At 38.0% G+C, this 27,131-nt stretch overlaps 2 protein-coding genes across 2 annotated transcripts in view; both read right to left on the bottom strand.

Moving 5' to 3' along the window:
* maml1 (mastermind-like transcriptional coactivator 1) overlaps positions 1-2,498 on the bottom strand; it is a 34,512-nt gene extending 32,014 nt beyond the window's left edge. Inside the window, exon 1 of the mRNA XM_088080739.1 lies at positions 875-2,498. The gene's annotated coding sequence lies outside the window, so the exon portion shown is untranslated. The remainder of the gene's footprint in view (positions 1-874) is intronic.
* A 1,032-nt stretch (positions 2,499-3,530) lies between these two features.
* On the bottom strand, positions 3,531-25,462 carry canx (calnexin). The gene is made up of 15 exons (XM_042492942.2): positions 25,327-25,462; positions 18,313-18,552; positions 17,007-17,080; positions 16,816-16,874; positions 16,133-16,274; positions 15,732-15,813; positions 15,095-15,287; positions 14,519-14,708; positions 12,430-12,543; positions 12,159-12,315; positions 11,046-11,261; positions 10,761-10,880; positions 9,292-9,427; positions 8,471-8,568; positions 3,531-7,232 (listed from the first exon to the last, which is right to left on the bottom strand). Exons 2-15 carry the CDS (start codon positions 18,547-18,549, stop codon positions 7,173-7,175), a joined length of 1,878 nt encoding a protein of 625 aa, XP_042348876.2. The 5' UTR covers positions 18,550-18,552; positions 25,327-25,462; the 3' UTR covers positions 3,531-7,172.
* Positions 25,463-27,131: the final 1,669 nt, after the last annotated feature.

Consider the following 27,131-nt stretch of genomic DNA (forward strand, 5'->3'; position numbering starts at 1 on the left):
GTAACAAAATCCGCCATCATCAATAATAGTAAAACTCCCGGCTCAGGTTTCGTCCATAAAATGCTGAATTTGGCTCTTTTTTTCTCTCTCACTCTGGGCGTCTATATACACCCCCCTCGCCCTTTACAAAGACTCCTGTGCTGGCTCCATGGAGGCGACCTTTGTCTTGCTAATGGCCTTCAGTCACAGCGGCACTCACTGCCGGAGAGGAAAATTAACGTTTTTGGGTGCAAAACCATTCAGCCTCCTGATTTTATTTTCTTTACTCACTATGATCCTTCATTATATACAACAGCTCGTTTAACTTGCTGTGTAACAAAAACAGAGGAGTCCTGTTAGAGCCACAGTTTAATTTAAAAAACCTCTGATTTTAAACCCTGCGGCGTGAAAACAAACCACGCTACTTTTCTTCTTTCTCTCCAAAATAAATAATTAACTCTACATTTCAATTTTAAATCAATGAAACAGCCTCGCTATCAAACTAACTCCCGTTGAGCTAGTTAAGTTAGCAACATTCCTCCACTCAAAAAATCAAAGTTGGAGCGTCGACAATTCCTTAAAAAACTATCACCAAAATAGGTGTTTTTTAGCGCTAGCTCGCGTTAGCCTCTAACTTCACCTCCGTGTATATATCACCGATGGTGTTTCCCTCCGTGCGAGCATCATAGCGGGTCCAAAACTTGTGTGAAACTTTTTTATTTTTTGCTCGAGTATTAAGTAGTTAGCTCGGTTAGCGGGGGGCTAGTTAGCTGGCTAGTCGCTGGCTAACACAAACTTGGCAGCAATCACTCAGCTTAATGAACACATTATTTTTTAGCTAACGCTACGGCAAAACACACGACAAGACTTTCCAGATAATTTTAAATTCACTTACTGTGAAATCGTCGCTGTCCGCTCCTTCCTACAGCATCTGTCTAGCAAACAGCTGATCCTCCGCCTCCTTGTAGCCGTTAGCCGCTAGCTGCTAACTCTATGTTTTTTAAGGTAAGACGGGCTAACGTTAGCTCGACTAGCAGGCTAGGTGGCTAGCCCGAAACGCTTAAATAAAGCATCCTGCTTTAGATTTATTCTCCCGAGGTTCCCGGCGCGGATATTCCTCCCCCACCTGGCCGAGCCCGAGTCGGGATGTGTGAGGTTTTTGGAGCGGATTGGTCCAGTCGGAACAGGCTAACTCTGTCCCTTCTGTGCTGTTTCTATTGTTTTCCAGCGGACAGGCAGGGCTACTCCGCCATCTTGGAAACTTTCTCTCTTTTTTTTCCATCAGCGACAGGAGGAATGTCCCTGAGCCCGCCTCTCCGGTGATTGACAGCACAGGCAGCCAATGGGAAGCGAGGAGTGACGTGACGTACAGCAGGGAATAAATACAACTATAAATACAAACACAAACGCTGAAAACGCTGATGAAAATGTAATCAAGTTATTCTTTCCGTGAAAAAATAACAATTTTTGGTTTAACTGAAGTGCTCATGTTTTTAATAACTGTAGCATCACTAATTATTATTATTATTATTATTATTATTATTATTATTATTATTATTATTATTATTATTATTGTTGTTGTTGTTGTTGTTGTTATCATTATTATTTTACGAGTATTTTCAAGTGGGTTTTATCCATGTGAAGGTGCATTCTATGTATTGTATTCTGATCTTGTTTTATTTTTTTATTTTTACATGCAGGTTTTTATGTCTTTTTGTCCTCTATGTCTTTATATGAGACACTTGGTGCATTTTTTTTTCTTGTAAAGCATGTTGGGCTGCATTTCTTGTATGAAAGGTGCAATACAAATAAAGCTTTTTAACATTATCATTATTATTTTATTATTTTAGTATTTTCAAGTGGGTTTTATCCCCGTGAAGATGCATTCTGTGTATCTATTTCGATCTTATTTTATTTTTACATGCAGGTTTTATTAGATCTTCTATGTCTGTATGTGAAGCACTTTGTGAGTGTACTCATTTTTTCTTGTAAAGCACATTGGGCTGTATTTCTTGTATGAAGGGTGCTTTACAAATGAAACGTATTATTGTTATTCTTTTTACTGATTTTTAATAGATAATATATACACAACAACCCTATTGATTTTTATATTATATAACATTATTATATTATGTATTATAAATTAAACTTTTACTTGCCTATTAGAATAATAAATTACGTTTTTAGTCCACTACATACAATCTGTTGCAATAAAAATGACAAAGAGAGAAAGACTGACAACTAAATCAAATTAGATAAAACAGATGCTGACAAAGTTTTACTTTGGAGACATAATTTGAAGTCTAAAAAAGGTTATTTAAAGTGATAAGTTCTCTCATTTCTCATCATATTACAGAATGTTTAGGTTCGTAATAATATTGTAATTTGACTGAAGTATTGTGTTAATACCGTGCCCTCTAGTGAGTCCCACCCATAATATAAACAACCACATGCTGAGAAAGTTTTTTTTTTTGTCTTTGTGGGAAGGAACTACCAGAAGTCCTATTGTGATTTTTTTTTATTTTGCAAACAAATATGCTTAATCTTAAAGGTTAAATACAACTTAATTGCCTAACAAGGCTATCAAAACTTGATAACCTCTGATGCCACGATTTTAAAATTTTCACCTGCAGAAATGAATCAAAGACACATCAGCATCAAAACCACTCCTTCGGTTTCCATTTGGCCTTTTTATTCATCAAAACAAATGTTGACTGCATGTCCACACACACACACACACGCACGCACACACGCATCAGGCTCCATCATCACAGTATTTCTATTCAAAGCTGGACCTTTTTTTTCGTGTGGCGTGTCAGCAGGTCCGTCTCTCTACATCAGAAACAGGCTGGGCCAACCATTAAAGTTTAGTTCAAAACACAATGTCAACAAAAGTAAAAAGTACAGAGTTACAGAGTAAAGTTTCACCAGCAGATACAGTGTTCAGTCTACAGTCTGTTAAGCTAGGCAGCTTCAGCCGCACACAAAAATCATCTGAGACTAAAAAAATAAAAAAGAGGAGGGAGACGATGACAGCTGAAACACACATTCAGGATGGGAATGTAACGCTGCTGCTGCTACTGGAGGCGATTCGTCCTCAAGCTCAGACGTCATTGAAGCATCATATTCTGACACTTTTACGGAAAAACAAACTACAAGCAGCAGAGCTTACAGCCAAAATTTAACTAGCTTGCATTTACCCTAAAAAAAAGGAGGGAAATTTATGGAAGCGGGGACCTCCGGTTCACCTCGAGCCCCAAAATCTGAACTCACAGCCAGCCAGAAACACTCTCAAAACTCTGAATTCTGGCTATTTTTCCACCCTCGCCCTTCAATTATTCATCTGCCGCCTGTCAAAACATCATCAGCCAATCACTACTCAGCTTGCTCATCATTGGCGGGAATCCTGTCCTGAACTCCAATCAACAAACAACCAATTTTTAGATCTTTAAAACTGTCCTGAAAACTGAAGCATGACACAAACAGGACACAATAAACATGATGGATACAAGACTGGACTAATGTAGTTATTTTTCTGTTTCCACACACCGTCAAGATTCACAAAAACAGTTTTATTTCAGATATTTTTTTAAAACTGTACACGGACGCCACAGAATGATGCTCGCTCGCTCACACTGAAAACCTCTTTACAATTCGTGATTCTTCTGCATTAATAATCCTTTGATGATTTCATAATGCATAAAAAACATAATTTAGGATTTTTTTTTTTTTTTTACAGTTCATAGATTTTTTCTCGTGATCACAAAAGAGTTTTTACCACGAGTGGAAAGATGTTCTGATGGTGGCGCGACGGGAAAGGTCAAGGAGGTCACAGACTACAAAAAGATATTTTGTTTTTAGGATTTAAGTCCAAACTTTGCCGGTTTTTGGTGGTCGTCAGGCAGCAGCAGCAGATGGAAATAGATTAAATTAAAAATTCTTTAAGATTTCAGCTCTGATTTAATTTTGGTGACACCTGGTGGTTAGTTTCCTCTTGAAAACATCTGTGATTGGCCGTTTCTACGGATGACATAATTAAATGTCGTATGCGCATAAAAAGCGCACGACAAATGAACATTTTTTTTAAACATCTGATCAGGTAAAAAATGCAGAATAAATGTCAGCAGTGATATGAAATTTGGGTTTGATGCATTGACATTTTTTATAAACTTCTGAGTTTTTGTTTTGTCTTGACTCAAGGTCCTTTAACAAGCTTTTTGTGGAGCTTTCAACCTCATCTCATGGTCTTCATCAGCGGGTAAAGTTCATTAAAGTTGTGATCATCATAAAGACCAAACAGACGCTGAAAAAAAGCCAGTGATTGAAACTTCAGTCCAGATTTTGTTTTCAGCAAAGTCAAGAATAAACTTTGTCACGCTCAAGTGCCGTCTCTTTTCAAACATGGGGCTAAACTCCGACACGGATTCATGTAGGAGAGCGTGTGAGGTCGCTGGAGGTGTTTGCGGTGCCGCAGGTGGACGGGTTGGAGAGTTAAGCGCCTGAGTTTTTCCACTTAGTGCCTTTTTTCTTTTCACATGGGGTCGATGAAAGAGGGGCTGGGTGTCCGTCCACCTGCTGACGTGACGAATTTTAAGTCCGAATAAAAGACGACAGCAGCTCGTTTTACTGACCGAAATATCTTTGAACACCATGAATTAAAGAAAAGCAGTAAGAGATGAGTTTGCATGTAACAAAGACGTGCACAAGCAACTCCGTGGTGACTATCACAAGTTAAGGTAGAAAGACTTATTTTACTTTTTTTTTTTAGTTAATATCACCTAATGAAACAAATGATTATATCCTTTGTTATATTTTGTTTTTGTTTTGTTTTTTTTAAAAAGAAGATGGTATTGTTTATATTTGTCTATTTTTTTCTTCATATGATGTTTGATTAATCCAAAGACTTAAATAAACACTTAAATGACAAAAATAAAACACCTGGAACTGCAGGGAGTTTCCTTATTAATCAACATAATTATGCAGCTGAAGTTGGTTGTGAAACCATCTCAGATCCTCATTTTGAATCTGCAACAGAGCAAACTCAGGCACAAAAATCTTGAAAATACACTTCATTTGGAGAGTTTAACGAGCTGCTGTCGTGTTTGTTTGGATGAAAAACGAAGAGGAGCCGTTGAACGCACATGGAGTAAAAATGTACATTAATAATGGACTATGAGAGGGTGAAACCTCATATCTCCAAAGTGTCCTGCTTCAAAAACACCAAGACAATAGCTGGATTTATGAAGTTTCCATGTGTCGTCAAAAATACGAGAGGTGGTCGTTATCAGAAGCTTATCTGCTGCTACGATCTGACGAGTTCGCACACCTGCAACTGACACTTACAGTTAAATTTAACGATTTCTCTCCAGCTTATCTGACCTCTGACCTTTCCCCCCGTCACTGCCGTCAGGACGATAAAACAGCAGAAATACAGAAGAAACATGAGCGCCATGTGTGGAGCTAACAGCGTTCAAAGAAAACACAAATAACAAGAAAATGAGACATGACAAAAAAAAAAAACACATCAGCTTAGTTTTAAATATTATCATAGTGGCTAACCACTTTAGGATGCTAGCTAGCTAATTTGTAAAATTTAGGCGCCAACTGTTAGTAGATGAAATTGCTTCTTAGCAGGCTAATTAGCTAATTGTTGGTAAGTAGATTACAGCATCTGCAGGCTTGTTAGCAGCCTGTTGTTGATGCTAATTAGCTCAGACGACTTAAAATTGTAGTACAAGTAGCCAGATTACCACCAAGTTGCTCATGAGCTAATTAGCAGGCTGGGAGGCTAATTAGCAACACTTTTGCTGGGTTTATTCTCTGAATTTGTGGGGTAATAAATCTCCCACAGAGGCTAGTAAATCAGCCGTTAGCTGGTAAATTTTGCTTACAAGCTAGTAGTTATCAAAAGTCGAGTAATTATCAGCCTGTTTAGCGAATTGGCAAGACTTTTAGTTGGCGATTTATTTTAATATTTGTTGGTTAATTCGGATCAATGTTAGCCCAATCAGCAGCCTGAGATTGTGCTAATTAGCAGACTGTAGGTGAATTCTCCAACTGTTTGTTAATGTGGACAAATATTAGCAACTTGACAGTGAGCTACTGAGCAGACTGTTGTTGAGCTAACTTGTAATTTTTGATTGGCAAATTCTAATTATTGGCTAATTCAGGCCACTTTTAGCCCAATTAGCCCCCTTACAGTGAGCCAACTAGCAGACCTCTGGCTGCTGAATACTTCGAGCTAATGTTAGCCTAACTAGCTAACTGATAGCCAGCTAATTCGAAAAGTGTTGCCTGATGAATTCTCCGACTGTTTGTTGGATAATTTGGAGTCCTGTTAGCCAAATAAGCAGCCTGATACTCAGCTAATGGCTATTTAACAAGACTTTTGGCAGATAAGGACGGTCCCCAAAAGCTTGTGGCTAACTTTTTAGGCTAATTTGCAGTCTGTTGATAGAGGAAAGCAGGATCACGCTAGGTTACCTCAGACTGTGGGCTAATGACTGTGTGTTGATGGCAAATTTTGTCTGGAGACTTATTACAAAGTTGCTGAGAGCAGCCTGTTGGTGAGCTAATTGGCAAAACTGTTGGATGTTGGTTTAATTGGCATTGGTTGGATAATTTCGGACCATTATTAGCTCAATTAGCACCCTCAAAGTGGCTAATTAGCAGACTTTTGTTAGCCAAAGCAGAAAAACTCAGATTGCGGGCTAACTAGCAGGTGTTTATAGCCAAATTTCCATCTGTCAAAAGACTTACTAGCAGGTAGCTCAGAGCTAATTAGCATGCTGTTGTGCAGGGTGGGGCTGGGTAGCTCAGGATGGCGCTGGGCGGTGAGCGGGTGGCGGTGCGGCGGACGGGACGGTCCCGTGGGTTTGCTCAGGTGTTGTTAAGGAATGATGCAGGAAGTTGTAGTTAATCTCAGTTAATCTCTTTCAGAACAAAAAAATTCCTTTAAATCTCGCTAACTCAGTCCTGTTCACACTGGAATCATCATCATGAGCAGGCGTCCACATCGGAGGTCTCGATTACTTTCCTGTCGGCTTCGCTGCTTCCACGGTTCCTTTTTAGGCTTCGTAGCCTCGGAGCAGAGGAGAAGTAGAAGAAGAGGAGTAGGAGGAAGTGGGGGAGATATTTTAGGGCAGGGGGAGATGGGAGGAGGTTTTGAGGTCAGGGCTGTGGATTCAGAGATATCAGTCCTTTCTGACCTTCCTGTTCCTGGGAGATCTTCGCAGAACGTCGTCCTCCAACTTCTACAGAGGAGAGAAGAGGTCAAAGTCATTCGCCCGGAGAAACACGGAGATCACAGCTGATGCCCAAAACAACGTCATTTGCAGACAGTGGAGAGAAGCAAGGAAGCAAAAAAACATTAAAAACAATGTACAAAGGCCTTAACTCTGAATTAAGGGATTATTTTGAGCAAACCAAACAGAGTTGGTGATCGTTGGGAAGACAAACCAAGATGCTTTTATTGATTTTTATTTCTATTAAGGTTGAATTAAGTGTTTTTTACAATGAGATAAACTATTAAAGCTGATGTTAGTCTCCTCCCACTCTTCCACCAAAATTAGTGCATTTACGCTGTTTTTTTTAAAATTGAAATTGGCCATAGACTCCTTAACCATTAAAAGTGGGTCTGAGCTGTGTACAAGGCTCTGCAGCAGACGATTGTGCTTTTCAGTTTTTGTTTTTTTTGTGTTTTGGTCGTGTTTGAGTTCACAGACAAGCCAGAAAATAGGTGAGTCAACAGTGGAAAGCAGCATGGAGGACAGTGAAAATGTTTTGGTGGTGGCCTCTTTTTTCTATCTCTCACTTATTATGGTTAATCAGAGCTTTTACTGGTAATTCAGATTTTTACTTTGGGGTGTCTCTACCTTCACTGACGCAGATCTGAGCACCATTTCCACCACTCAATATAAAATTATTCGTATTAATGCTTCTGAGAAAGTTAGAGCTTGAATGTGGAGGCCCAGGTACACCTTCAAACACTTGCAAGTTGCAATTAAAAATTATTTTGCCCAAATGGTTACTGTGAACTTTTTTTGTCCAGTGAAAAAGTTACATTATCTACAGGTATATATTTAATTTTCCAACAGAATTGGGAAATATTTGGCATTTCTTGCCTGTTTTCTGGACAATTTTGTGTTTTTTGATTTGCTTTCAATTTGATTCCCGTCATGAAAAATGTCAGTCAGTTCAGTTCAAAATGTTAACAGAAAAATATCCTTATTTGTGTCATAAAGGTGATTCAAACAGCATCACAGTGGTCTAAATGAAAGAGCTGCTTGTGACACTGCTTTAGTCAATAAAGTGAGTTGTTTTCAACCTGACCAATCTGTCTTTTTAACCACTTCTCAACATTAATCAAATTACACCCAAAAACTTCTCAAATAAATGCATCTGAATACATCATAACTCTGACTTAAGACCGCAGAAACTTTAAAATTTTGGCCCTGAACATCTTCTGTCTCATGAAAACTCGTCTCCTTACCTCCTCAGCTGTCGCCTCCTTCTCTTCCTCCTCCTCCTCTGCTTCCTCTTCCTCTTTCTCTGCAGGATTTTCCTCTTCGTCACTCTTCTCTTCTGCAGCTAAAACAAAAGGAAAAATAAATCAGACAAACTAACAGACAGCAGAGACCACAGTGAGGATCCAACAAAGAGTTTCCTCCAGGGTTCCTACACTTTAAAGACAGATGCATTTTAGACTATTTTTTTATGCCACTCGGATTTAAATTTAAGAGAAATTTTAAAACAACATCTGAAAAAAGAGAAACATGAACTGAGATCAATTTAGGGTCAGGGAAAAATGTATCCAGATGTTGACTACAACATCAAACATGACTTTTTTTTGGTCAAGTTAAACGTTAAAGTGAAAATTTTTCCCTAATTGAACAAGTAAAAAACAATTAACATATTATGTTGTCAAAACAGTATTCATTTGGTTTACCTTGAAAACATTTATTTCTGTTTATTTATAAAGATTTATTAATTTTTCATTCGATTGGATGTTGTAAATGTATATGTGTGTTGTTTAGTTGGTTCCTCTGTCCTAAGCTGTGTGATGGTAAATTTGGTAAATTATTTAAAAAAAGAAAAATTGACATTACCATTTATTTTGAGATTTTACACCCCAATGTTAGAAAAAGACTCATAATATAATTTTTCCAATGTCTTAGCATTTTTAAGTCTTTTGAAAAGGAAAGATTGAATACAAATTAAGGCCTTATTTGTAGATAAATGAATAAAATGCCTTTTTAGATGTTTTAAGGATCCATGGACCCTGGCCTCCTAAAATCTGGATGTTTTATTAACCTGGCCTGCTCTTCTCTGCCTCTTCAGCCTTCTCCTCTTCCTCTCCCTCCTCCTCCTCCTCTTCCTCCTCCTTCACGTCGGGCTGAGCTTCGTCCGTCTTCTTGTACTCTGCGGCCGGCGTCGCTGTGCTCTTCTTCTGCAAAAATAAAAACAAGAAAACAATCCAACACCGCATCTGACACACAAAAATAGCAGTTTCGAGTATTTTAAATCTACACGTAACAGATCTGATGGTTGTTTCTGAAGAGCAAAGACGCTTCACGAAAACTCAAGAAAGGACAAAATGAAGATTTCTGTCTTAACTACGGCACCACAGAACTGAACAGACTCCAGCAGCACAGAAACACGAACACATGAAGCTACTCTAACGGCAGCGTCAGTCACCGGGCCTGAGGAGGCGGTGCTGGGTCGGTTTGGACGTCCAGCTTCCTTTAACTCTTCCTGTAAGCTGGTGAGACTCAACTGACCCTGATCTGATCCTGAAGACCTCTGTGGACAGTCACACACACACCAGACTGAGACATCTGACCACAGGCTGCAGGACGCTTCACACAACACTCCAGGAAGATTTGAAACTTCGTCAGTTTTCATGCACTGCATTCAGAAGTATTCAAAACCTCAACCTGAGCGAAATGGTTTCTTTTCTTTTCAGAAAACAAGAAAAAAGGCTGTGAGCAGCTCGGCAAGAACTGTACCGCACATTACAAGAGATTAGTAGATTTGAAAAATAACTTTTTTTTTTCCAAAAAGCTAGGGAAAATGTCCAAAAAGTATTTTTTTACATGCAGGTTCTGTTTTAATTTATTTATTTAACTTTTATTTAACAAGGTTGGTTCCACTGAGATTAAGAACTAAGGCCAAAACAGTCAGAGGACAAAAAGTTGCAGACAGAGACACAAAAGGAGACAAAATGTAATTCACGAGCACTAAAATTAGCATGAAAAGAACTTTCTAAGAGTCAGAGGACAGCTTTTATGTCTTTATGTCTTTTCATGTGAAGCACTTGGTTCATGTAATGTCTTTCTTGTAAAGCACGTTGGGCTACATTTCTTGGAGGGTGCTATAGAAATAAAGTTTATTATCATCATAACGTCATCATTAATATTGTCAACGTAATTAATTATTTGAAATTATTTTACAGATTTATTTTCATTTTTTAAAAATATTTTTTCTTCTTTTTTCTCCTAATTTTTTGGTAATATTCTTGTACTTTTCACTTGTTTTGTTTTTTTGTTAATTTTTGGATAATTGTTTTCTTAAGTTGCTTTTTGCCTTTTTCTTGTGTTTTTGAGAGAACTCAAGCCAATTTCCTCAGGTTTCAGAAGATTAACTTGGTATTTCTGACTTCTGAAGTTTAAGCCACCGCATCACTGCATTTCCCTCAAAATAAAAGGATTCATTTATCAAACTGACAGAATGTGTGTGTGTGTGTGTGTGTGTGTGTGTGTGCGTGTTTGTGTGTGTGTTACCTTTCCGGTGCAGCAGAAGACGATAATGAGAACGACCGGTAGAGCCACGGTGAGCACGTAGACGACCCAGAGCCAGGGGCGCTCCTCTGCAGCGTTCATCATCTGAGTTGCCAGACCGGGCTGCAACGACAACAGAAACACAAAAAAATCAATGTTTTCAACCGGAAACACGCGTAAGCTGTCATTTCTCTAAGACAAGAGGCAGAAACATGGATCAACGACACAAAAACTACCACACCTCGTGCCTTATTGTAGGCAGCTCTGCCGTTCCCTTCCTGCACTCACCTCAGCGGCGCCCTCTGCAGCCTTCTTCAGCCCCCAGCCGTCGGTGGCCCAGCGCTCAGCGGTGTTGCGGTCGTTGGTGATGAAGAAGTTGTCGAAGAAGATGTCGGAGGTCATAGACCAGAGCTCGAGTCCCACGGCGCTGAACGGACTCATCTTGAACGGCTGCAGGTCCTCAAAGAACGCCGGGTTGGGGATCTTCCTCGGCTTCCAAACGCCCTGAGGAAAAAAACGAGGTCACGAATTAACCGTTAGGGCACAATTTAACATTACCCACACACTCTTATCACTCTGAGCACAAAATGCTCTTTTTTAAAAACAAAGCTTTAGAAAATATCATATATTAATATTGTTTTCTACTTTCACTGAGTTTATTTTTTATATTTTATTCAGTCCTAATCATAAATATCAAATATTCATTAATTTCCAGAATTTCAACCCTTTAAATGTCAGGTTTTTGTCATGATGCCACTATGTTTTCAGATGAAAAACTGAAGTATTATCAATATACTACATGCAATTTTTGCATTTTTTGAATATCCCAGTCTGGGATATGTCAGTGTGTGAGTGTAGCTGCTGACAGTCTGGGATATGTCAGTGATCAGCAGCTACATTGACTGTGACAGGTCACCTAGTGGAAATAGCATGTATTTCCTCCATAAGCCAAATATGGTCAAAATGACCTCATCAGGTGGAAAATAGTCAAAATGACAAATTCAGAGTCAAAAGCCCAGAATGACACCCAGAAATAATACAAGTCCTGTTTTTCTGCTCTGATGGCTGTGGGATCAAAAATGTCAGTTTGAATGGGTTTCAATGGAGCATTTTTTCACCTGAACAGTCTGAATGTAACTATTTAGTTTCCACAGTGTATTTTAGACTTATTGTAGGAGCTGAGCTGCAAATTCACTGATTACACTCAAATACACAATCTGGACTACATTTATCACATATGCATCAACACACACACAATTATCTCAAAAAATGAGGAATGAAAAGTGTGTGAAATGCTCCAAACAGTCCCTGAGGGTTCACTCAGAGCGACTCCACCTGATTATTTTTTATAAATCCAAACACACCTGAACGTCTCGCTGTGGGAGGAGTTTACAAACTCACCTGGTAGTTGGGGTTGTCAATCATGGGGGGCTTCCACTTGCCCTTGTAGTTGGGGTTGTCGATCATTGGTCGTTTCCAGGCGCCGCAGCCGGGGGCGGTCTCACAGGCGGGGTTAGGGATCTGAGGCGCCTCCCACTCTCCGTCCATGTCCTCGTCCCTGCCGGACAGGAAGCAGAGACACACAGGTGAGCAGGGTGTGAAGTTTTTATTTACAACTGAATAAATGTCTTCTGGCTTTGAAACGACATCAGGTCGCCGTGTTATGACTCACCAGTCTTCGGGTTTGACGGCATCGGGGTCTCCGATGTACTCAGGCTCGTCGTCCAGCCAGCCGTCTGGTTTCACTGCGTCTTCATCAGCAATCTGAGCAGGAGCATCCTCGTCCCTGCACACAAATATATACATTTACATTACTGCACAATGAAACTGAATGTATACCTTAACCCTTAACCCTCAGGGCTCGCTTTAATATTACTCACACTCACATCACACAAAATGCACTTTTCAATATCAGGCTTTAAAAAATATTATACATTAATATATATATATATTTAAAACCAACATCAGTCCTAATATGTCAAATATTCATTAATTTTCAGAATTCTAACCCTTTAAATGTCACGTTTTTGTCATGATGCCACTATGTTTTAAACAGAAAAAACACACAAATGATGTATTATTTTCAATATACTGCAAGCGAGTATTTATTTTTTTCCATCATCACAGCCTGGATATGTCAATGACTGACTGTGACAGAGCACCTATAGAGTGTGCATAACATAAAATAAAATAAAATAAATTAAAATAGAAACAATAAAGATTACCAAGAAGGTGCAAAATCAAACACACAAACCGACAGAAATATAATCATCTTAACAGTGTCATAAATATAAACTGGTAAATGGACTCAGTGGAAAATGTTTTGACATACTGCTATTTTTAAGATGGATGAACTTTTATGCTTCAAAATTAAGTTTGTTGGCACTTATTTATGGGTGCCAGTACCGAAGCCGAGGGCGGGCGTGCTTGCAATTTTAATTTATTTTGAGATCACAAGTTAATTATTCTGTTATCTTGAGCCTTATTTTTGCAATAACAAAAACAAAAAGCTGATTTTCAAGATGAGATACCACGTCACGAGGAAGACAATAGTTTACGAGATCACAGGAGGATTATGGAGAAGTCGAAAATGAGTGCCTGGTTCATCTGATCACCTGATTTCAGCCATCGGGATCACTGTCCTGACAGTCAGAGGATTCAGAACTGAACAGTGAGGCGTAAACGTGTAGTTGTTTGCTGCGGTAACTTAATTAGAGCAGAAAATCTTGTTTTTTAATAGCCAAAGATTCAGTGGTTAATATTTCATTAACAAAGCTCATTTTTTCAAGATAACAAAATAATTAATTTGTGATCTTAAGATAACACAAGCACGGCTGTTCTCAGCTTTGTATGTCAGACAGCCTTAATGAGGTGAAATGATGCAGATAAACATGCTGCTTTTATTGAAACTAGTCAACAAACAGATAATCAATGCTCAACATTTTGATTTTTTATGGTTTCAGCCTTTAAAATGTTTGAATTTGCATCTGTACGCAGGTATAAACAAATGATCCAAACCGTCCGATCCACACAGTGTTTGATCACAACTTCTCTGACTGCAGGAGACGATTCAAACAGCAACAGACCAAATGATGGACAGCAGGACAGTCTGTGTTTATGTCCCGCGCCCCGCTCAGAAATTTTGTATTTACTGAATTTATGAGTTACGAGCACATGAACGGACCTCCAAAGTCATAATTTCGAGTGGGAATTGAGAAATCAAGTTGTGACGTTTGGGTGATTTTTCAGGGCAGCAGAAATACCGGATAGCATGGAAACAGTGTCAACAATTGATGGTAAAAATATATGTATTTAGTTATTTATCGTTTACTTTTAGTAGTTCCACATTTTGCATTTATTAGCTGCAGCAAGTAAGCGAACTTTTAATGAAAAAGCATGTCAGATGAGTATAACGAGTTTATAACGAGTTTATAACGAGTTGCCGACTTGAGGTGATAAATGCATAAACATGGCGTGCAAAAGTACGAAACTTTTTAATGAATTCACAAATTAAATATTAATCTTTGATCACATGTAAAGTGCAATTTGGTGTTAATGTTAACTGTTGAGAGTGACCGAGATTAAATATAAAAAATATACAAAACTATACTTTATAAAATAGATATAAAAATAAAATGACATGAAAAATATAAATAAACTTGTTTAAATGCAACACATCTTCTTGGTAACTTCCACGTTGTTCCCACTTTACGACCTCAAAGCTCATCAACACAGCGCAGCGTGAGTTTTTGTGTACTGACCAGTCCTCGGGCTTGGTGGCGGTGGGGTCCTGGATCTTGGGCCTCTCGTCCCAGTCCTCTGGTTTCTGGTCGTCTGGGTCTTCGATCTCAGCGGGGGGGTTCACAGGGGGGGTCACGTCTGTCAGCAGGCTGCCGCTGTTCACCACCGTCTGATCCACCAGCACCTCGAAGCTGTTGTCGGGGTTCACCACTGCGGGACGACACAGAGGCGAGAGGTCGTTTAACGTGCGTGGGCTTTAAGGCAGGAGAATACTTTTCAAGATTCAGAAAAACTTTATTGTCCATCACACACTGACAGAAAACTGCCTTCGGTCGGGGGCTCAAACAGCAAGAAAAAGCATTCACACCCATGAGACTCACATGAAATCCCAAAAAACAACCTTTCTATAGATCAATAAAAACACAGCTATATTAAAAAGGTGATGACTATTTTGCTTTTTGAAAAGTGTATTGTGGGAATAAAAGAGTTCAACAGGCCGCGATACCTCGAGTATATTCAATATATCACCCACTCTTAGTACAGGTGTGTGTGTGTGTGTGTGTGTGTGTGTGTGTGTGTGTGTGTGTGTGTCTTACCCAGTGTGTACAGGTGAGTCTTCTTGTCGGTGTAGTACGTCCTCAGGTCGGCGTCGGGTTTCTTGGCGTGTTTCTCCTCGTACTCTCCAGTTTTGGGGTTTTTGTGTCTGAAGATGAAGTGCAGTTTGTAATCCTCGCCACATTTGTCGGGTCCGAACATGATGGTGTACGGAGTCTTATCCACAAAGTGGTCCTAAAGAAACACAAACACGGGACTTCATTCAGCTGCTGTTGGAGTTTAAAGTCTCCGTTACACCTCTGCATCGTCAAATTCAATCATGAAATGTTGAAAACTCAAATTCATGCAAAAGTGATGCAACAATAAACACAAACATCAACATGTGGGTTTGTATCAAACACCAGCATCAATATTCAAGCTGCCATTGTGGTGGAAGAGCTCAAGTTAAAACAGCAAACTAAAATGCATAAAAAACAACAACAGAGTAACTCACAGCTGGAGAAATACAAACATATTGCAGATTTGGGGAAAAATATTTACACTGTCAGAATTTTCTAAAGTTGCAGTTTCTGAATGCATTTTTTCGTGCATTCAGAAAAATCTAATCACATATTTTCTGAAAACTGTCTCAGAAAGCACAGATGAAGTTCTGGGTGATTCTCGTGTTTTCGAACTGACCAGGTCGAGTTCTGGAGTCTGAGTCAGCAGCTTGACGTAGGCGCCGCCGCAGTCGATACCCGCCTGGAAGTTCACCTCGTACCTGAGGACAGACAGAGACGAGAGCGATGAAAACACTCGACAGGTGAAAGAAGTCAGAAAAGGAGAATGTTGTCTTCTTACGAATACAAATAATAATAATAGATTTTATTTGTAATGCACTTTACATTTTGGACGAATCTCAAAGTTCTACAAGATAAAAGCATTAGCACAAAAAACAACCAAAATAAAAGCATTTAAAAAATAAATAAAATAAAAGCATTATTTAAAGTCGTAAAAAATAAAATAAAAGCACAAAAAGCAACCAACAAGAAGTCACTTAAAAGTAGTTCTGCTAAAAAGGAATCGTTTTGGGTCCTTACTGGACGATGAGCGGCTTGTTGTCGAAGATGAAAGGTCGCAGCAGCTGGGCGGAGATGGCGTGATGTTTGGCTCGAGACTTCAGGACCAGACCTTGATCACCGGGCAGCTTACTGTCCTTCATCTCCTCCACCGCCCATTTACCTGTCAATATCATCATCATCATCATCATCATCATCATCATCATCATCATCATCATGTAAATTAATGTTAAACTACTTTGATGTTTAAAATGATTTTTAATGAAAAACATTTCATGGTTTCAGTTTCACAAACGTTTGAATATTGTTAATAACTGTATTAGTGTTAATTTTGACGTTCATCAAATGTCTCAGTACGTTCACAATTTCTCCAAAGCAAACTATCGATTTATGGCAGTGATGCACGATAATGATTATTTCCAGCTTCTCGTATCTGATAAGATACCGATAACTTCTTTTTGTTTGTTTTTCAAAAAAAAAAAAACCTTTACAGACGTGACACCTGAGGCGACTTACTGACGTGGTTGGCTTCAGTCCGATGGCACATCAGATCAGATATTTAATATTGGTGCTCAAATTCTTGCTTTCTCTGTATTTATTATTTGATATGTATAACCTCTGTTTTATTGTTTTTTAATAAATAATAGTAACAAAATAAATAAAAAACTTGTCGTTGCAACACGATAGTGTAGATCTGCACCTACCATCATACTTTGCGATGTCTTCATCAGCATCGTCCTTCTTGGCGCTGGACATCACCCACCTGAAACCAAAACACAGGTGAGTTCAGTTACCTGATCAACCAGCAGCTCCCAAAACACACCGGAGAAAAAAACAGCTATTATTCTGATGACTCAACCACATATTTAAAATCTGAACACCAAAGACCGCTCACCCGTCAAGTGTCCCCCGGTCAAAAGACTCAGCGAAGAAATGTTCCCCCATCGGCTCTGGAGCCTTGTAGGTCACCTGGACACGAAGAGGCAGAAGACGAAAGAACAGAGTCGATGTTTACGAAAAAAATAGAAGATTTATTAATTAATTAATTTCCTTTAGTTCCTGCAGCCGGAAATCTGACGTCCGCTGATTAACCAAATGTCACTTTAATAACAACTGCAGGAAAGATTTCCGGTTTGTTTACATTAAGTTTCATTTCTGCTGCCAGTTTAACCCTCCGGCTTTAATATCACTCGAGTTAACTGGTGTAAAAGAGACTTAAATTTTCAGATCATGTTAGAGATAAAACACAGTCAGCTCTTTGTTAATGTGCTGAACAGTATTTTAGAACAATCTGCTTTATTTCTTTTTAACTTCAATTTGCTAAATTTCGAATAAATCAGTTACTACTGGTGTTAGTGTTAATATAAATCATTAATAATAATCTCCTGGCTTCTTAAAAAACTAACTCATGTTTATTTTTTTAGGCACAGTGCTCTTTAAATTGTTTAGTGAAGAAAACAAAGAAATTATTCAGATCATGTTTAAGATTAATTAACCAAAGTTTAAGACTCTGTAATGTTGGACTGAATGATTCTAGTTTAAAATAAAAAAAAAAGAATAACCATTTAACCATTTATTTGTTATCAGTTTGAGGTCTTGTGGGTATTTATGGTGGTTTTCAGTGTGAATGCAGGTCAGCAGGTCAGTTCACTGCTCTGTTATCAAACTGACTTACTGCAGCGTTTTCGGTTGTTTTTGCAGATCAATGTACACAAGATCATTTTCATAAAGTTATCACATGAATGAGGATTTTTTTCTTTTAAATGCAAAGGAAAGACATTTTTAGTAAGGCTGTTTTCAATCCTGGTCTTAATCAAGACAATCTGGTAAGACTTGCTTTACCGTGTCAATATGGACTTCAAAACTGCTTATTTATGTAAAATAATGAAATTAAAACATGCCATCATTTGACGGATGTACTGAAAGCACAACCTTTGACCAAAACGGTCCAATCAATAATGTTCTGGAGCTTTCTACTGATTATCTTCTTCCATCAACTCATTCTGACAGTTTAGCACCAACAAAAGTATCTATCATTTTATAGCTGTGCACAGAGCAGAAACGCTTTTTTTGTTCCACTCATATCGACAAAGTCAGTACTAAATCGACTACATTAAGTACTAAATCTACCACATTTAGTACTACATCTACTACATTCAGTACTGCAGCTGTACGAGTAACTGTCTTATTTTGAGTCTTACCTTCGGTGTGGGTGGAGTTTTAGGTGCAGCTGGAGCTTCATCCTGCATGTCTCCGTCCAGCTCCAGCTCCTCCTCCTCCTCCTCAGCTCCGGCCAAACCCAGATCCAGCTCGTCCTCCACGTCCATGTCATCGCCTAGACCGTCCTCCACCAAGTCCTCGGCCCGAGACACGGGGGCCAGACTGAGGCAGAGGAGGCCCGCTGCCAGAAGAACGAACAACCCGACCTTCTGATCCATAGTCTGCAGAGAGAGAGAGGAAGAGGAGGAGGAGGAGTGAGCACATCTGTCGCAGCTGTTTGTTTTCACTCTCAGCAGGTTAATCAGCGTCAGCGGGACGTCCTCATGTTGTCCTCGTGTTTCACAACAGCCCGCGTCTCCTGCTGCACTTTAGAGCTCGACAAACTCTCCACAGACTTTCTATAAATAACTGTTTCATAGACAACGGTAACAAACGACGTCTCTCCGTCATTAACACACACACACACACACACACACACACACACACACTGTTAATGTGTGCTTTTTCTCTGGCAACCGTCCATTGCCATAGTGAGCAACCAGCACCCACAGGACACGCAACCTTAATGATATTACACCCCACGGGATTACTGCAGCGCCCCACACACACACACACACACACACACACACACTCACACACACACACACACACACACACACACACAAACACACACACACACACACACACACACACACACACACACACACACACACACACACACACACACACACACCACGGTCAATTTACTCCGCACATTAACACTGTGGAGGCTACAGGTTACTCATTAGACACACACACACACACACACACACACACACACACACACACACACTTATACAGACATCAGGCAGTACACAAACTTCCTGTTTACAGGTAAATAACGGATGCGTCTGTAGAAAAGTTCAGGGTCGATAACGTGTAATTCACAGAACTGTGAAAACAATAACAGCTGGTTAATTTCCCACGGTCATATTTTTTGTAAACAAAGTAACAATGAAACGCAAAATATTTTTCTTTTTGACTTTTAAATATGCCGAAACATAATAAATATATATTCTCCTGTCTGCTTAAGATATGATTACATTTAATATTTTAATTACAGCCATAAAAGACCTAAATGCTGCAGGATGGGCTCTGCATTATTATTGGTTTGATTATCAGCTGTTAACTTTTGGGACGACAACAATAATTTTAATGTTTTTATTTGTTGAAGGAAATATCTCGACCACTTACATGTCCCTAAAAGTACGCTAATTATGTCCGTCTTACGTTTTAACCAAAATTTATAATATCTGAACTATTAAACAGGCTCCGACTCAAATTTCTTTAGTTGATAAAGCCCTGGCTCAGCATAACCTGAAAATAATTTCTCACTTCTCTGATAAAGAGTACCAATGCCAGTATCCTTAAAACGATACTAAAACCAAGCTTTTCCTTCATTTTATACCTTTATTTTTATCATGTGATCGGAAACATTTAGCTGCGTAAAATTTCACGTGTAGTTCAGCCCAGCGTGTTCTCACCCTGAACTCATCAAATGCGTCCTGTTAGTGCTGTCGAAGTACGAGAATGACGCCAAACGCCACCTTGCGTGTCCAACCGAAACACAGCTTGACGCGCTGGGACAAAACCAGCAGCATTGTTATTATGTGCGCGTCCACATGCAACGTCAAAGGGCGGCGTCATGTGAGAACGTAGCCGGCCGTAACCGTGCTAATGACACGCTGAAGCACAGCGTCAGGTCGCAGCGTTGATATAAAGGTGCACCAGTTAGGTTATAGGGCGAGCAGGTGGGGAGGTGGACGGGTCCCACAAACTACTGACTTTCGTGGGAGTTCGGAGATTTTTTCCTACACCTCACAATGTGCTTCTTTCGCTAAACCCAACCATCAGTGACATCGTTACCAAATCCTATCCATCGTGACGACGGATTGCCAATCACACGTTGCATTAAATCGAACAGCGCTTGTGGTGATTGGGTTTTTTTAGCTCTGAATTCAAAAGGATCAAATGCAGATATATTTGACTGGAGAAGTTTAGATAATACTTGGAACTGGGTTATTTCGGTCCCTACTAGGGGTGATAACGATTAATCAATGACCGATTAATCTTTCGTTAAGAATTTAATCGAACATGTGAAATTGAATCAATTTTTTGATGCAATGCTGTTAAAGAATATAAAATAGGTGTTTTGAGCTTTGATTGAGGTAAAAACGCATTTAGTATTCTTTGAAATAAGCAAAATAAGAAATACGTTTTTTTCTAAATGACGATTAATTGATTATTAAATTTATCGGTAATCGATTAAGGATAGCGCTTGAGATTTGAGGCCCTCGCCCCAACCTTTTAAAGCACCACGTACCCACCCAGCTCTACTGAACACATGCAGATTAATACCCTGATTCAGTTCTCTGGTGATCAGCTGAGTGTGTTAACCTGCTTCACGTCTCACTCAGCAGACTGCTGGCGAGCTAATCAGATTAACCTGCAGCGGGATTAGCATGCCTGGCTAACAGCCCGCAGCGTAGTGATGACTGTGACCACCTGCAGCACTAGCCGTTAGCTTAGCATCAAAGCCGTCTGGCCCGGCGACCACGTGGCGTTTGAGGGAATTAGCTGCAGTGAAAACTTTTAAAGTGGAAAAATGACACTTTTTTATTTTTTTAAATAATGTTTTTTGGGCTTTTTATTGATGGGACAGCTGGTCAGACATAAATGTGGGAGAGATTTTGCAGCGGAGAGCCACAGGTTGGGAATCGAACCACTGAGCCTGTACTGGGTGAGCTCGAGGAAATGAGTGGTGCAGCCGGACATATATGTTGGATTGAAATAAGTTAAAATATGTTTTTTTTCCACCATCCTGTGACAGTAATGGGCTTTTAGGGGCTCTGAGTGGCTGATAAAACCAGTCAGTCAGTCTTGATCAGCGGACTGAAACCAGCTGAAGTTGCCGTTTTCCGCTCAGACTGATGGAGGTCTGGAGTTACGGTTAATCTGATATTAGAGTGCGTTTAGCCTGCAGGACATCTGCCAGTCCTCTGATTCACAGTCTGATAACTACACTGGTTTATAACTGGCTTTGATGGGAGGAGACAGGACTTTCTGAGGAAGGATGTGTCTGCAGCAGCAAAATATGGGAAACATTTGATATAAAGGCTGCAACTAAAATAATATTTTATCATCAGTTCATGTTTGATTGATTCTTTTGATTGAGTTCAAGGAGACATCTTTAAATGACTACGACCAAAAGACATTTGATTTGCTGTGATAGGAAACAGAAATCTCCATACTGGATAAGATGAAACCAGCAAAACATCTGGCTTTTTTGCAATAAAATAACTACAAACTGAGAACAATGTTTGCTCAGATTCATGTTTATATATTCTCTGACAAATCAGATCCTAAATATCGTTAATTATAAAACATATATCATTTTTTTTAAACAGAAAATCTTAATTAACTTGATGTCGGTGTTGTGACAATAATTCAAATTATTCAAAATGCTTCTGCAAAATATTAATTATGTTACTAATCACATGGATGCTATGAAAAAGCAGATGAATGTATTTATTATTCATCATTTTAATTAACTAGAACAAAAAACACATGTTGCTGATGATGCTTCACCAGACTCTACTGTATTTTATTCAGGTAAAAGATAAAATTAACAAATGATTCATTTGACTACGTTTTTTTAAACACAGAATAGCCTCTTATTTAAATCATGTTGAGTAACTTCTGGCCATGAAAATGATTTAACGGACTGTAACAGTGCTGTGAGCCACTCATCAAAACAGTGTAATGAATCTTTATCAGCCTGCATCAGTTAACTGCCAGACAGACAGGACGGGCAGGTTACTATTTAAACGGAAATAAACACAGAGGAGCCCTCGTCACGATGAAGTGTGAACACTGACTGACTGACTGTGTTTCTCAACTGTGAATCTGTCACTCATCTCTCCCTGTAGCACTTACTTTAAAACGTCCAGTGAGCTTAATTATTCAAAATATGTGTCAAAAGCTGCTTTAAAAAATGTATCTTTCTCCTGCAAATATAAAATTCCAGGGACAGTTTGCATGACAGCTATTTGAGATACCAGTAAATACTATTATTTTGTTATTATAAAAGCATTTCTATTTCAGACAGTGTCACTTTTAAAACATTAGTTTTCATTGTGCATCCAAAATAAAGACTCTAAAGCGTTGGTCACAATGAACAACAAACATGAGAATATAAATAAAATTGAATAAATTTTCTAAAAACCTGTGTCTTTATAAGAAAAATGTATAAACATGTTATCAAGCAGAAACCAAACTGCTGATCGATAATTATATAAACGAATGAAAATGTTTATTAATCTGTTTTTTAAGCACGAATTGCAAAATACTAATTTATGAAAAATTTACTGATGGATTTCATGACTTATCGACAATCATTTCACAAAATGGATAAACATTCTCAGCATATTTATTGAGTTAAATGCACAAATCCCACACATTCATATATTTGTGGCAGACTGCCACAATTAAAATATCAGCCAGCACGTACTGATTTTATATTCCTGGAGCTGGACCATTAATTAGGAGCACTTGTGGAATATTTACACTGTTCGGTTATTGACAGTCTCTGAGTAAAGAGTGCACTCTGGGCACAGATGGAGCAGCTGAACTCCAGGTGCACGGAAACTTTATTGTCAAACCTGCATTTCAAACTTCAGACTACATGACTCAATGTAATAAGGATTTATTTTGGTGTCAATGTAGTGACTGAAATCCGAATGGCTTTACATGAATTTATTTTGTGGTCTTTATGTTGTTTAAAATAATTTTCAAGTAAGAAAGTTTAAGCATCGAAGCTTAAAGATGTAACAGATGTGTAAAAAGCCACAGTTTGCTGCCATCTACTGTTTAAATATTTCACTCTGCTGCTCAACAGGAAACTCAGGTGAGATATTGTAATCCCAGTTATCTGTAGAGCTGGTTTCCATCTGAATAACTTCAGATCAGAGCGGGTGGTGTCCTGATGCAACACATAAATAATCCTGACAGAAACCAGCAGGTCGAACCAGTCGGGCTGAAGCCGGCTTCACCTGAGAGACCAGATCCCAACACCAGGTTGTGAGTCAAAGCATTAAAGCCACTTTCTGACACACAAACCTAATTCTGACTTTGCTAAAGGCTGAAGCTTTAGCTGACGACCTAAAGTCTTTAAAAAGTTTTAGTGTATTTCAAGACATGAGGGGAAAAATTACAAAAACACACTTTTTAGCAATCAATCAATAAGTCAAAAGGGAGGCAGCTTCCAGCTTTTCAAATATGAGAATTTGTGACAACTGCTAACTGAACATAGATTTTAGTGTGACCCATTTCCAGATCTTTGACTCTGTGCCAAATATCTCATAATTTATTCAAACGGGTTCTGGTGTCATACACAAGGTCAGACATAAGAAAATGCATCACTCTGGGGTCTTTGGGGGAATTTGTTATGTGCATTTGACATTATTTCCAACAATTAATTTCAAGAGGACAAAATTTTCTCGACCCACAGACTTTATTGCAGGGATACTTATGAAGCCATTAAACAACAAAGCAAATAAGTAATTCAATAAAGACATAAATTGAACAGTTTAACAGGATATGATGTTTAGAAAAAAGAAAAAAAGAGTAGCAGAGGGATATGTTATTAATATAAATAATATATTAATTGTTATAATTAATAACAATTAATTATTACTTTTAGAATTAATTGAATAAGCAAATCAACATAAATTCACCTTTACAGCTTCTGAGTTTGAACCTTTCATCAATTTAAGTAGTATTCATTATATTATATATTTTGTACTTGTGTGTTTTCATTAAAGTGTTATGTTTATGGTAAAGTTACATAGTGGTACAGAGTAAAATATAAAAATAAAGCCCACAGACTGCACTATTTAGTCCAAAAGAAATATTCTAGATGTCTTGTGCATCATTTCAAATCTGAAATAATAAGTAGATTACATATACATTTTTTTTTAATAATAAATGAATTATTTTATAAATTATTAGGAATTATTTTGTCATTATTTAGACATTTAAACAAGCACAAATATGATCCCATGTTACAGCTCTTTTCTTAAGATTTTTTTATTGCTATTCTCTTGTTTTAATCCATTTTAATTTAATGTATTTTGGGGTCAGCAGACATCACCTTGGAACAAGTAAATTGCAGTAAACGCTTAAAAGTCAATGATTACTCAGGATAACTAATTGACAGGTTGTAAATAATCATTAGTTGGCAGCTTCACACCTTTTGTACTTGTTTCAGCATAAATCCAGCCTAACATATTTAGTATCTTTGCACATTTATCCTAAACAGTTTGCAAATAAAGTTATTTGTGTTGTATCTGACATTTGGTTGCAAAACATAACTAGGCTTGGCAGACAGATGAAGCTAACATGCTAACTGACCTCCGACACACACTCATTCATTTGTTTTCAACAGAGTGGCATTTACACCACATCATATAAATATTTAAACTGACATTTATGTTCTTTATCAACACAATAATCTCTTTTACGTGTCCTCTGAGAAACAACTTTTCTCCGTTACGAACACGTCTCATTCAGCTAGCTTAGCTTTAGCTGCTTACGAAACGAAACTCGAACCAGATAAACTTCAACTTTCTTTGAGATAAACATAAGCAGACTCGTGTACACTCGGAGAAAGATTAGTCTCGTTAAAATATGTAATAACAATATTTAATGTAAATATCAGTAAAGGCCAACGCAGCAGGCTAACAGGCTAGCTGAATTCACCTGTAGTTAATTAGCCGCTCAGCATTATGCTAACAGCATGCTTGGAACCACGGAGCTTTATTTTTAACCGCTAAAAACCGACGTTATTTAAATAATTAGCGCATAAACAGTTTGAATGAACTGACGTTTCTCTGAAAACGTTTCTCTCCCGCTGTGTTGCCCCGTAAAAAGTGACGTTTATCGGTGTCTTTACTCACCTCCGGCTCTCGGATGTGACCGCCTGGGAACTACTGAGGAGCGTCACATGGGATATTGGGAGCGTAAAGAACCGCCTCCCTGCTCGTCGCTGATTGGTCGGCGGGAGGGAATGTTTGACGTATCCTGTCAACTGTCAACAGCTGATTGGTCGAAGGGAAATCTCAGCCGGGGTGGGCAGGGCCCGCCTCCTCTGGAGCTGAACCTCGTGGACAGCGCTGATTGGTCCGGGTGGCAGGAGAGGCGTGCGCTGATTGGCTGGAGCGCGGCTGATGAAAGGAGCTGTTAGATGAAAGCTGATGTTTTTATTACAATAAAAGATAATAAGATAAAACAGTTTTATTGTAAATTCTATAATTTCCAGGCATATAGATGTTTAAAACTCTTGTTTTTTTCTTTGGGCAGGCTAATGAAACTTTAACCTATTTATTTTTTCAGTGCAATGTTACAATGAATGTTTTTAATAATTGTTACATCACTTATAAGAAGATAAAATTTGTCATCATGATGATTCAAGTAACAAATATTTGAACTATATTTTTGGGTTTTTTTTTATCTTAATAGGGAAATTCTTTATCTACAAAAAAAGGTTCACACTCCTCTTTTTATTCTTTCTTGATTCATTTCAACTCAGCTCTTTCCTCTCTCAGTCTTACAAATAACAAAAAATCTACAGACATTTAGACTATTAAAACTTATTTGGCATGTGATATGAATATTAATTATTTTCATTTGCTTGTTTTGGTTTCTGTCCATGTCCATTCTTTTTATTATTATTATTATTAGTAGTAGTAGTAGTAGTAGTAGTAGTAGTAGTAATTTAGATTTTTATTTGTTTATGTATTTATATTATGATTATTAATTATTATTTATTATGTTCTGTGTAGAATGTCAATTTATTTGTGCTAGTGTTTGTTGTTTCTGTGTTCTTGTTTGCCTGATATATTTTGTACACATTTCTGTTAAATAAAGCTGTGGGGGAAAAAAACCAAACCTTTATTGATCCCCAGCAGGGAAATAAGGGGAAGCAGAACAAGGACAGAAAAAAAGAGTAATACAGACGAAGTAGTTATGTATTGGTATAATATTGATATTGAAATAAATTCTTATTTTTATATTTTACATTTTTTACACTTAAATTATTATATTACCCTGTGGTTTTACTGTTAACTTGTTATACTGCACTGTTTTTCTTCTTTTTTTACCCCTTTTTTTGATTATGTTTTGGTTTAACTGACGTATACTTATCATATTGCTTTGTGTTTTTTACTGATTCTTTTGCTTTTTGAAACCTGGAACAACATCAGTTTTCTTGTGCTGCATTCAGTCGCCTTTCACGTGCATTTAAACCTTTGAAACTGAAGCAAATTGATTAGATTTTCTTTTAATTGCGAGAAATTATCAGAAGATAATAATAATAATAATAATAATATATGAATAATAATATTTATAATATTCATATATTTTAATATTATTATATATAATATTAATATTCATTTATTTTCATTTTTTACATTTTCTCTTTTTGTTTTCTGCTGAAGTTCAGGTTGATTTCTGGTAACTTGTAACATCTCTATGTTTTTGAAAGAAATTAAGCTAATTTTCTCAGATTTCAAAGGGTTAAACTACTTTTATTTCTGTTTAAAAAGTTATTTTTGAAGGAAAAAAGAAAAAAAAACCAACATAACAGCTGATTGCAACCTCCTTTAAATGCTCACACAAACACTGAATTTGGCTGCGACATGAAAGATGAAGCCTTTTATTGTGAATACCACAATTTTTAGGGACCCTGTGGATCACTTCCTGT

Source organism: Plectropomus leopardus, chromosome 8 (assembly GCF_026936395.1).
Source record: "Plectropomus leopardus strain MGB_pleo_1.0 chromosome 8, ASM2693639v1, whole genome shotgun sequence".
Classification (NCBI taxonomy): Eukaryota; Metazoa; Chordata; class Actinopteri; order Perciformes; family Serranidae; genus Plectropomus; species Plectropomus leopardus.